Source organism: Pteronotus mesoamericanus, unplaced genomic scaffold, assembly GCF_021234165.1.
Source record: "Pteronotus mesoamericanus isolate MK-2021 breed Mesoamerican mustached bat unplaced genomic scaffold, CSHL_Meso_final contig_101, whole genome shotgun sequence".
NCBI lineage: Eukaryota > Metazoa > Chordata > Mammalia > Chiroptera > Mormoopidae > Pteronotus > Pteronotus mesoamericanus.
The window spans coordinates 11,263,928-11,276,520 of NW_026555001.1; the positions used below are offsets into that span (position 1 = coordinate 11,263,928).

General features: G+C 43.2%; 1 protein-coding gene across 1 annotated transcript in view; it reads right to left on the reverse strand.

Moving 5' to 3' along the window:
• TTC27 (tetratricopeptide repeat domain 27) overlaps positions 1–12,593 on the reverse strand; it is a 142,209-nt gene that overhangs the window by 4,706 nt on the left and 124,910 nt on the right. The window contains exons 17-18 of the mRNA XM_054568042.1: positions 1,593–1,790; positions 237–348 (exon numbers count right to left, since the gene is read on the reverse strand). Coding sequence (XP_054424017.1) covers positions 237–348; positions 1,593–1,790 — 310 coding nt within the window. The remainder of the gene's footprint in view (positions 1–236; positions 349–1,592; positions 1,791–12,593) is intronic.

A 12,593-nucleotide genomic window follows, 5' to 3' on the forward strand; every position in this document is an offset into this window, starting at 1 on the left:
ACCTGTCACCTCTTCAAACAGGGTTTAAGCCTCTATCCTATTTCTTCTTACTGCTCGAAAGTGCCTGCTACATAGTAGTCGGTCTATAAAGGTTTGCTGAATTAAATACAACAATTTCAATATAAGGAAATAATCTGGAACTATATGTAATGAAATTTTACTTTGGACTAATACTTTCCCTTATCAGTAAAAATATATTAAAATATGCCGTGGAGAGCAAATGGTACATTACGTACCATGTGCAAGTCCTATGGCTCTCTGAACCACCTCCTTAAACGACGTAATATCTTTCTCCCAATAATTGGACTGTGTGTCACACTTGTACGCCTTGGAGAGATACTGGAATGCCTGAGGAAAGAAAAAGAACAACATTCAGAATAACAAGTAGAAATCACGTTTCAGACTCTCTTTCCTGGAAGTCATATGGAACTAATTGCAACTTGAAAAGCTGCATCTGTGCGATACAGCCCGGTCTCTCTCATTCTCATCAAAGAAGAGGCAAAAATGCGCGTTCAAAAGCATCGGCGATTAATCAAATGGATGTATCTGGATCAAGACACTTCCCTCCAACAGAAACATATAAGTGCCCAATTTGGAAATGTATGAGAAGTGTACACATTTCCTTACCAGTTGTAGCCAGAAGCTTAAAAGGTCAGTTAAAAGAATGAGATGTGAACTTGGTTAAACTATGGAATTATTGGTAAACGTGTAAACTCACAGCAGTTTACGTCACTCTCTTTCACGACCTGATTCAGAGAAATCAGAGCATCTTAATTCCATACAGGCAAGGGAGCGCATGATTCTTCAAGAAGCTCCAGGAGAACAGAATGCAGGGGTGGGTGTGTGCGCGTGAGCGTGTGTTCCCTAGCTAACAAGGCACTGGGAGAAGCCAGCTGGGGGCACCGAGGGAGGAGAGAGGGACTAAGAATCCCACCTATCAGATGTGCTGTGGCTAATTCTAAACCCACACAGGGGTGCACTTGATTTGTTGTGGATGTTTTGAAAAGAACACAACGATTATTCCAGCCCGGGAAACTCTGGAGGCTCCGGTGAGTTCTAGGATAAGAGGCCAAAGGCCTGGGAGCAGAGCGTGACCGGTGCACCTGTGAGGCAGGGCAGGGCAGCCTTTATCAAGCATTTCATGTTTTGACTTTAAAAGCTCTGCCCCAATATTCTTATCTGGTTCCTTTTTCCTTTTCCCTTTCACAGTCCCCATCTCAGATTTAAACCCTTTTGTCCTTGTACCCAATCTACCTTAGTCCTCAGCACTGAGCCTGCAGCAAGGGTGCAGAGGAAATAATGAGAGCCGGCTGCTTGCCGCAGCGCTGGTGGGTAGGGAAGCGGCTTAGAGACCCTTCGGCAGGAAACAGAGGACAATTATATAAGAAAAAATCATGGACAGAGAAAAGATGAATGCTGACAAGTCTTAACCTGCCCAAAATTCAGTGCTTATGTTAAAGACTGAATCAAAACTGAAAACTTGAGCATATTAATCTCATCTTTCAAATCGTTAAACTTTTCCTCCAACCATCAAAAAAGAAGATCCACTACACCTGTGTTTAGACAAGAGCCAGGCGTGAAGTAGGACTTACCTTTTCATTTTCCTCGGGCTTTTCACTGTGCCCATTCCCGTACACTTGGGCGTACAGCCTCCAGATGTCTCCATCGTTTGTCACTCTTGAAGTGACTCTGCCAAGTAACTCCTGCAGCTTTCCTTTGAGGCCAGTTGCGACTTCTCCGCTGCGATCAGCCACCCCATCAATCACCGCCCTCACCAGGATTTTCAGGACCTCATAAAGTGGAGAGAAGAAACTGGTAAGCTAGGAACAACCAAACAACAACAAAAAACAAAGGGCCGCCATCACCATCATCAATGACAATGATAAACCTCGCGAGACCTGTTAGAATGCCATCCTCACAGTTTTTAAAGGTGAAATACAAGTCAGGCCATCCCGAACCCTCTGCAGAACTGCCCGCCGACTGCCTCTCCAGGCCCCTCTGCCAGCGCCCTGGAGGGCTCTTCCTGCACAGGGCCCTGTACTCAGAGCTCTTCCCCCCCGACCGGGGCGCTCGCTCCCAGGGGGCTGAGCCACGCCTCTGGCTTCATACATTTTGCCGAGTCTGCGCTGACAGTGGCGGCCCAACTCTGGACAGGCAGGCTCCCCTCGGAGCTCCTGACTGTGCACCTCCTGCCTTCCAGCACGTCCCATCAACCTCTTGCACTCAGTCCATCTACCCAAGAGTGAACAGGTCCCAGATCCCTCTGTCTTAAAGAGGTCCTGGCTCTTCCTACTTGTTGAATGATAAACTGCTAATGCACTTGCATTAGGCACGCAGGGTGCCCAGAAAGTATCTCTTATCCTTCCAGCTCCCCCAGGTCGGCCCACCACTTAGCGACTTCCTGGCGATCTTGCTTTCGTTAGTCTTTACGCGTTCAGTCCCAGGTGCTTTGGATGCGGATTAGATGGGCTGAGCTCCACGGCAGGTTCCATTGCTATGACGCGGCACACCTGTCGTGTCTATTATATATTAGAAAATGTGTCTCCAGGCAGCTTCCGCGAGGCATAGAAAGTGCATCCTCAAACACTGACTGCTGTGATGGGGGGAAAGCAAAGACACCTGGCTCCACCTAACGAGCCATCCTGGCCTCACCCGTGGGCCGAAGGCACTGGCATCAGGCAGGGGCCTGCTAGAATCGCACCCTGGGTGGAGATGTCGGTCCACCGTGGACGGAGGTTCTGCATTTCTAACAATCCCCCAGGTGGTGCCAGTGTTAACGCTCTGAGGACCGCACTGTTGAGTGGCAAGGGTCCGGGAGAGGTGCCCACAGCTTTGCCCTTACTCTGAACTTCAGGGGGAGTGCGTTTCATCAGCTCGCACCACCAGGGTCTAACACAGTACCTGGCACACAGCACCGACTCATTAAATACTCGTGCCTGAAAGAAAGGCAGAACGAACACACTTCTTTCAGGAAGTGTTGCTAACAGAAATGCAACCAGTGTGTCAGAGACTGCATGTGTTCTGATCTGTGCATGAGATGTGGCTGAGGAAATGAAGCTCCTCTGGACCGCGAACACTTACTTAGGAAGGTGAGCTCAGACTTATGGCCCTAATTATATACGGTGATAAAAGTCGGCAGGAGAGCATCCAACTGTGTTTTTTCTTTCTTGTTTGGACAAGGTACAGTATCTCTGCCTATACATTCACATTACAATCCCACACGTATAGTTTCACATTTGAAAGTAGTGACATTCATATTACAATCCCACTCACGGTTTTAAATCTGAAAGTAACAATACAGGAGAAAGTGTATGAATATACACCACTCATTTCAAGTGCTCATTCTGTAAACATTTCCAGAAGTAACATGTTTGACTGTGATGGTCTATTATAATAGTTCCTAACATGTACAAATGAAGCATACTAAATTAGTAAAATACTTAATTTTTTCTGGGATCTCAGAGTTGGCCCAACGTCCCCTCCCCTCACTATAGCCCATGTGAGGGGCCTGGGATGGGGAGGAAACTTCTGGCTTCCTTGCCAGCTGCGTGGAGAGCTGCAGCGGGGCATCTGAGAGAGTAAAGGCTGTGTGTGTGTGAGCCGTCGAAGGGTAGGTGTGTTGTGTGTTATGGGGGCAGGACAGGGAGAAGGGAATAGGAGTAGGCAGACACCAAACACCTCTACCTAAGTCACAGGCGGATGCCACACAAAGAGAATGGGGCCTTGAGTAGGAGCGGACGCAATGGCAACTGTTTTTATACTCTCTATTTGCATGTTCAATGGCCAGTTAAATAACTGGATCTGGAGTTTAGAAGAAAGTTTTCTATATGGAAAACTAGATACTAGAAGCCACTCATGGCCATGGCAGGTGTTGCCTAATGAGACTATGTTGGGCAGGAATCAGAGTGACGACAGAACTTTAACAAAAGGACATTTAAGGGGAGGGAAGAGGAAGAGAGGCCCTCGCACTGAGGAGGGTGGAGGGAGCGCTCAGGAAGGCGGGAGAAGGTAAAGTCAGGGAAACTGGGGGCTGAGAAAGTAACAAGGAGGGTCCATCCATGAAAGGTCAGATGGAAGATTCCGCTGGACTGTTCAATGACAAGGGCTGGTGACTGTCCGGCAGAGAGAAAGCCAGAGGACAGAGGACAGGAGAGAGTGTGATTTTATATGAGTGGCTTACAAAGAGAGAGAGAAATGTGAAAACCAAAACAAGTATTAACGTCATACAAAAAAAAAAAAAAAAAAAGCAAAAAATACCCCCAATCATAGTGTCCTGTAATACTGAATATTGTTGGTATAGGGATAGAATGTTAATGGAGAATATTCATTTTACCAGAAAAGTTAATATAAATATATTGGGATAATAAGAAAGGGAAGTAGCAGAAATGATGGAATAAGAGAGTTAAATCCTCATTTACTATAATAGGAAGTCAACTGACAATACCTAAATTTGGTTAATAAAAAACATCAGTGTATAACTACTATTATGAAATATGAAAATGTGCAAATGGAAAAAAATACTAAGGGGTTTCTCTCCTTTGAGAAGAAGGATCTTGAAAAGTGGAAAAAGGTAGAGCAGGAAATTGCTCTATTTTGTTATAAGCCTTTTACTGCTACTTAACTTGTAAAATAGTATGTATGTGTTATTTTAATAAAGTAAAAATTTAATTTAAAATAGAGAAAAGGCAAGAATAAATACATTCAAAGATTGGCAAAGATGAAAAATGATGGCAACATGAATAGTCACTTATTAGATTTTACTTTGAAAGCAAGTCCTTGGCATGTGCGGGTTGACGGGGAGGCGGCGGTGGGGGGGGCTTTGGAAGCGCGGGTGCCGCTGATTCACGCTCTGGGGGCTGATTACACAGCTGTGTCCCTTTGTGAAAATCCTTCTCTTTCCTAGTGATCTGTGTACCTTTCTATATGTACACTATATTTTAACAAAAGTTAATCAAAATGTTGTTTCCTGCAATTAAGAAAGTGCCGTGAACTGAAGAAAAGTTATTATAATATATTAACAAATGGAGCAAATGTGTAATCTTAAAAAACGGTTTTAAAGTATAAGGGAATTATTTTAAAAGAACATTAGAGTAATTTAATAATTTACTGGCTAACATTATCATATTCCTCCCACTAACTAGTAAGGGAGAAAAATCACATTCTAGTTATCCAGACTAACTACAAAAACAGTAACTTTTAACACATATTTAACCCTTCTTTAGAAAATAGGTAATTGTAACCTAAAAGGAACAAAGGGTGCTGCAGTAGAATTCCTTTGATTAAATGAATCACCAAGGAGTACAATGTCCTTCCGGGAAGTCCACAGAGGTTACCAACGCTATGCTCCTTCACTTCAGCAAAAGCGGGGGGGGGGGAATTTACACAGGTAAGAGCTTTCTTCCACTGTAAATTGGATAAAAATGGGTAAATCGTTATGATTATTGAACCCATGAGTAATAGTTAAAACTATAAATTCCTAACTAGGTAAAAGTGGCTAAAGGGTAAAATATTAAAGTTTAATAATTTAGAAATGAAACAATCCTTGAAGAAACAGGATTCAAGATATGGCCACTTGGATAGATTGCTCACACGGAATACAATAAGGACAAAGAACTTCCAGTCCAAAATATTGAGCATACCATCTACTTAAACACCAAGTATTCAAGAGCAGCTAGATCTAGAGTGGAGAGGAAGACAGAGAAAGTTGCTTAAGTCCACCATGAATATGGGGGAATGCTAGGAAGTTTGGGAACAGCAGTGATACCAATATAGATCTTTCTATAAAATCACAGAATGGTTATATCAGGAGTCAACATACATATAAAGAGCTTTGAACGTGTAAAGCAGTAAAAACCTATAAACTCTTACCATTAACACTGACCCTCAGTGACCTTTCTTTGTCAGAAGTAGCCAGCAAAAATCCTTATCGTTGGCACACTATGTGCCTCTACATTTCCTTATGGTTCAAAATATATCTAAAACAACAGAATCTACCACATGGTGTCAGCCCCCGATGCTTCCAACTACCTGATGTGAGCACTCATTTTGTGAACCTAATATGACTGCATTCTCACAGTAACCCTAGAAAGTAGGGACTTTATTGCCTTCGCTTCATAAAACACCGAGACACGAGAAGTAAATGAACTTTTTCAAGGTCACATAGCATGAGTCATGGAGCTGGGTTTTGAACACCAGCAATATCTGACTCCTGAACTTTGATGAAGATGATGAGGAGACAACAGTGATGGTAGATACATGCGCGCGCGCATACACACACACACCCCACCCCACCCCCTATGATCGAGGGGCTCTATGAACACACTTATCCTCCTAACAATCCTATGAGAAAGATGTTTTTGGTATTTGCATTCTGCAGATGAAGAAACTGGAACACAGAAAAGATATGTAACTGGTCCAAGGTGACGAGGTAGAGTTGGATATGAACCTGTAGCCTGTGTCCTGGCTCTTGCCCTCAAGCATTTGCAACATTAATTTAGAAAACACAGCTCCTAACTCCTCTGTTATCTCTTCCTAACTAGCGGTAAGTTTTTTTTTTGTGTGTTGGAAAGATTCCTCTTTTATGAAATATGCATGCTAGTAACTTTGATCATTTCATTATCATTTCTGAACCAAATCTTGAATCAACCAAACCTAGACAGACTTCTGCAGGTTTTTTAATTAAAGATTTCTCCAAGACATTAGACTTAATGAAAAATAAAAATAAAATCCCCAACCACTACTAACATTACAATGAATTTCTAATCTTTTTACTATGTGTAAAATTTTTTAACATAATTCTATGTAAACTGTTTTAGCTTATCTTTTTCACTTATGTCATAGAATTTTTTCATGTTTTTATATAAAATAGATTATCTTAATAGATTCAAAATATTCCATTGGGTTAAGAGACCACATTCTGTTAAACAATTCCCCTGTAGTTAGGCAGGCTGTTTCCATGTGGCATCACTGTTACTATTCATAGTATTATAACTTTGATGCATTTTTTTTGTGCCTAAAGATGTTTTTCACACTCAAGCTTTCCTTAGGTTAGAATAGCAATTTTCAACCTTTTTCATCTCACGGCATATATAAACTAATTCCAAAAATTCTGTGACACACTAAAAAATATATTTTTTTGCTGATCTGACAAATAAATTATGTGTAATTTTGATTCATTCACAGTGGACAGCTATCGTTGTGTTGGCTGTTGTCACTTTTTTCTTTGACGCTCTAAGGTGGGGTCCCCAACCCCCACGCCTCAGACAGGTACCCGTGGTGGCCTGTAGGGACTGGGCCATGAGCAGTGGAGCAGGGGAACTTACCACCTGAGCTCTGTCGCCTGTTCCCCTCCCCTGCCCCGGTCTGCGGAAAAACTGTCTTCCACAAAATAAGTCCCTGGTGCCAAAAAGGCTGGGGACCACTGACGTAAGGGGAAAGAGGTCAGTGCCCTTGACTAAAGAGTCAGGCATTGCATGTTTTAAGAATTCTTATGGCATAACCAGTTAAATATTGCTAGGTTAGAATGCCGGGAACAGAATTATGGAATCAAGGGAATAAACATTTTTAAAGTCTAGAGATAGGTTAGATACTTTCTCAAAAAGCTAAATCAAATTAGATGTCCATCAGTCGTATATGAAAATGGGTCATTTTGTTGCATTTTACCAGCACGGGGTATAATATTTTTTTAAAGTCTTTGATATTTTGTTCTATTAATGGTACATTCAGTTGTTACTCTAAATTTCATTTCTTTTATCATTAGTGAATTAAAACCTCCTTCCAAATATTAGCTGAGCAAAGATCTTTCCTTTTTAAGATATTTAAATTTTTTCTTAATTTGTATTGAGCTCATTTTTTCCCAACATCAAAAATGTTATTGTTAATCTTTATTATAGAGATTACATAGCATACGAGGTGATGGAAAAATATTACTGAATGCATTTATCTGTTGCTCTAGTTTTTGAACATTCTCAGTGTTCTCAAACTGTGATGGACGAACATGTTACTAGCTGCTTTTTCTGAATCCCAATTCTGTCCATCGCTTGAAGGAAGAGAAAATTGATGGAGCTGAGAAAATAACAGTGAGCACGTGAGAAACCCTGGAGAGGAAGAAATGGGCGGGTCCAGTACGCGGGGGACGTGGGGCAGGGGAACCGTGGCCCCAGACGGCCGGGAAAGGCTTTTCAGTTGTGCCTTTTTCCTCCCACGCGCCACAGCCAGCCCAGCGCAGGCCAGCAGGGCCGAGGCCTGGGCGGGTGGGACGCAGACAGCAGTAGATCCGGGAGGCCTGGCTGGCCCCCGAAAGCCGCCTCCTCGCCTTCCCCACACGCGCTGAGGCTGGGCAACTACTAGGAGGGTGGACAATGGAAGAGAGTAGTGCCCGGAAGAGACAATGGGGTGTTCTGCGGAGCAGGGCCACTTGGTGGTGCTGAGAGGGAGCAGTGGCAAAGTATACCCAAGGGGCGAGATGCCCGTGTGGCCCACACTCACCGGGAAGGGCACAAGGTAGGTTCCTGTGCTTCGCATCAGCCCCTCCCGCCAAGCACCTATTACCAGAAGGGCCAGTATCCCGGGGGACTATGAGCCAACAGGGATACAATTGCAAAAAGCACAACCACAATGCAATAAACAAACCGAACATCCTGCATGAAAAAGGATTAAAGGGTCATGTGGAGGGGAACTTTTAACTGGTTTTACAGACCTTCAGGAAGGGGAAAACCAAAGGAATGGTGAGTTCCTTGGGCAGCAGTGTCTGTGGGGAAGGAAGATAGGGTGGCGGCTGTCACAGAGAAGGAAAGGGGAGGCTGACTCTGCGAAGGAAACAAGGAATCCTCGGCAGGCACGGCAGGCACGGCAGGTACGGCCAGAGTGTGAAATCCTGGGAGCCAAGCGAGGGAAGTGTTTCAAGGAGGAAGGTGAGATCACTTGTGCTAAATATCGCCAGCAGGCTGAGAACTCCAGGGACTAACAACTGTCCCTGGACACAAACCTGGACAACAGCACGTTAAGTGGACTGGTGGAGATGAGCCTAAACGGCAGGGCTTCAAAGAGGAGGGAGCCCAGGACACCGTGTGGGAAGACGCTGCTGCTGCTGCCAAGTCTGCACTGAAGAGCAGCAGGAAAATGGGGAGGTGACAGGGAGGGGCCTCAGTGCACACAAAGCACCCAGTGCAGTGCACAAGTGCATTCAGTAATATTTTCCCATTTGCAACATAATACTAGTTACAGAGGTAAATTTAATCCGGAGTGATTATAAAGGAAGGGCTACTTGTCTTTTTATCTGAAAAGATGATTCTTTTAATCTGCTTATTTTCTTGGGGTTATGGACACCTATATGGATCAAATGACAGTTTTGAACACCCTTTCTAGAACATGTACCTATCCACATACACAATTTTTTTCATGATATTTCAGATAATATCACAATCTCATGAAGCCTAATAATAGAACCTTTTAAAATATCTCAATTTCTACATCATGGCCTGGGATTTCAGTCTTATCTTTCAATATTATTTATGACTAAGTAAGTTTCTCTCTTTGAAAAGCTTTATTCATTTCTCTATCAATTCCCTCCTGTTCTTACTGTCTCTTCTCTCACTTCCAGGTCTTCAAACACTGGGTGCTGTTTGCTAAAGGCAAGACCTTCATATGACCAGTCAAGGTCCCTCTGGCCTCCCTTCGTGCACCTCAGTGCACGTACCCCTGTAGCTACCAATGAGGGGCGGGCTGGATCCACTCGCTGCCTCCACCAATCCCACTTTTCTCAGAGCCACTGCTTTCTCCCTGCAAAGAAGCATGGCAGTTGCGGTGAGTCGAATAGCATCCCCCCCAAATTCAAGTCCGTACAGAACCTCAGAATGAGACATTATTTGGAAATAGGGTTGTTGCAAATGTAATTAAGTAAGTTGAGGTCCATACTACATTAGGTGGACCCTACAGTCAATGATTAATGTTCTTAAATGAAGAGGAGAGGACACACAGAGACATAGAGGAGGTAAGAAGTGGGTGAAGAGGGAGGCAGAGGCGGCGTGATGCTGCCACACACCAAGGAACGCCAGGAACCACCGGAAGCTGGCAAATACCTTCAGAGCAAGCAATGGCCCAGCAAGCATCTTGATTTCAGATTCTAGCCTGCAGAACTGAATGGGAAAAATAGATTTCTGTTGTTTGAAGATATCAAGTTTGTGGTAATTTGTTCCAGTAGTTCCAGGAAACTAAGTATTGGATTGGCCAAAAAGTCCACTTATTCAGGTTTTTTTCCCCGTAAAAGACACAGTTTTCATTTTCACCAATAACTTTATTGATTTGGATATTTTGAGTATGCTGGCCATCTCCTGTGTTGGATAACATTGATTGTTCTCAATTACTGTCCTGATTTGATCACTATCAACTTCAACGGGTCTACCCAACTGTGGAGCATCATCCAGGGAGAAATCTCTAGCATGAAACTTCACAAACCACTTTTGACGTGTTTGATCAATCCACCTTCTCCATACACTGCACAAATCTTTGTTGCATTTCCGTTGTTATTTCTTGAAATAACAGAGCATAATATATCTAAAATGTTGTATATTTTCTTCCATCTTCAATATTAAAATGGCTACAAAAATTCACTGATTTTGAGTTTTTAAAAAATGCACACTGATATGACAGCTGTCACAATACAATCTAAAGAAATTGTTTCGAGTGAAGTTAGACAACTAAGCATGACTAGCGCCATTTATGGAAAAAACCAAATGAACTTTTTGGCCAACCCATTATTATCATCCCCACTTTGTGAAACTAAAGAGTGAGAGGTTGAGGTGATTTGCCCACGGTCATACAGCCAGCGACTGGCGGAGGCAGGTAATGAGCCAGGCTGTCTAACCCCGGCATCTGTGCCCTTACCTACAACACAGCCCTGCTTCTCAAGGCGTCTCAATGTAAATATTTTACCCATTTGTGTTTATTCTGGTTTAAGGAGTGATGCAGAGCTTCAGTTTTTGGTCCCAAATGCTTGACCAACTATTCCAATACATATTGAATGGTCTAATTTTATCCCACAGATTTAAATGCCTTCCTTATCACATACAGAATTCTCATACTTACTTGAGTCTGTTCCCGAATCCTTTACTCTGTCCCATTTCATTCCTGTAGCAGATGTTAACTCTTTATATAACCAGGATATTATTAGATTTTTATCTTCCTATTTGTTACAAATATTTTTGTCACATATTTTTTAATGAAGTCATAAAAATTCCTTTAAGCTTTCTTTTGTTTCAGAGTTTAGAAAATTTGCTAAGTATCCACTTTTATACCTGATTTTTCTGAGATGAAAAAATATTTAGTATATATTTAGTCCATTTGGAATTCATTCCATATACCATACGATAATCAAAGCATATTTTTTTTTGAGCCTGGATGCTCAGAGGGATTTCATTTTTATCCATATATACACGTCCTTCAAGTCCCATCTAAACAAGTGTCACCTGACCGACTCCACATAATGACTTCCAAATCCCTAACCTCCATCTCTAATTCACTGCGGTGATACAGAACTTTTGCTTCATTCCTAAGCCTGTTCTCACCTCCGTCACAGGCCATGCTTGGCGGAAGGAGCAAGCAGGGAACAATGGTGTGGAACCACCACTAGCTTCTGAAGAGAGTCAATGTTTTCTCGTGTGGAGAAGCAACTCTAATATAAATGCTGACGAGTCTCCACAAAGAGAAAGGCATTAACGATCCTCTTTGCCAACACAAACTTTGAAGTCCTTGGCCCAGTCTCACCAAAAGCTTGGCCAACAGCACACGTGTTGGCCCTTGAATCCTGGAGGTCTTTGAAGTAGGAAGGAATCGGGTTGCCGTAGGGCCAGTTACAAAACCGTCCAGGGAGGGCTCCAGGCCAGGAGTGAGGCCATTTCCCCCGCTTGGCTAACACCCTGCTCCACTTGGCCCTCTCCAAAGAACTGCTCTGTTTCCTGGGCTGATAACCCTGACCCCTGGCTTCCCCAAACCTCCGTTATCAGCATGAGGTAGGCAGTTGAACATTTTCTTTTTTACTTCTTCAGGAAAAAAAACCCAAAAAACCAAAAATACTTAGTGCATGGACAAAGCATGCACAGGTTTTAGGTCAAAGAGACCAGCCCCCAAACTTTAAGTCTTGGCTTTACTACTAGTTAGGTGTGAAACATCAGCCTTATTAGTTCTCCTTGCTGAGACTCAGATACTTCAGCAGTACAATGGAGACAGTACCTGCTATTACAGAGATACAATGTATATAAAATGTATCCCTCTCTCCCCTCTTTTCTTCCAGGTGATGCTCAGCCACCACTTATTCTAGAACTTCAGTTTGGTTGGCAACCTGCCCCACACACATCAATACCACTTCCTTCCTACCCAAAAGAAAACCCTAAAGGAAAAGCTACACAACATCCATATAAAAGAATAGATAGTATGTAGTCCTATTTATATGCCATTCCAGAAAAAGCAACGAGGAACTGTGGTGACAGAAATCAGCAAGTAGCTGCCCAGCTGAGGGGGCAGGGTGGCAGCTCCCGGATGGGGAGGGGCGCACGATGACAGTGTTCCATCTCTGTTCCAGAAGGCATTACAGAAGA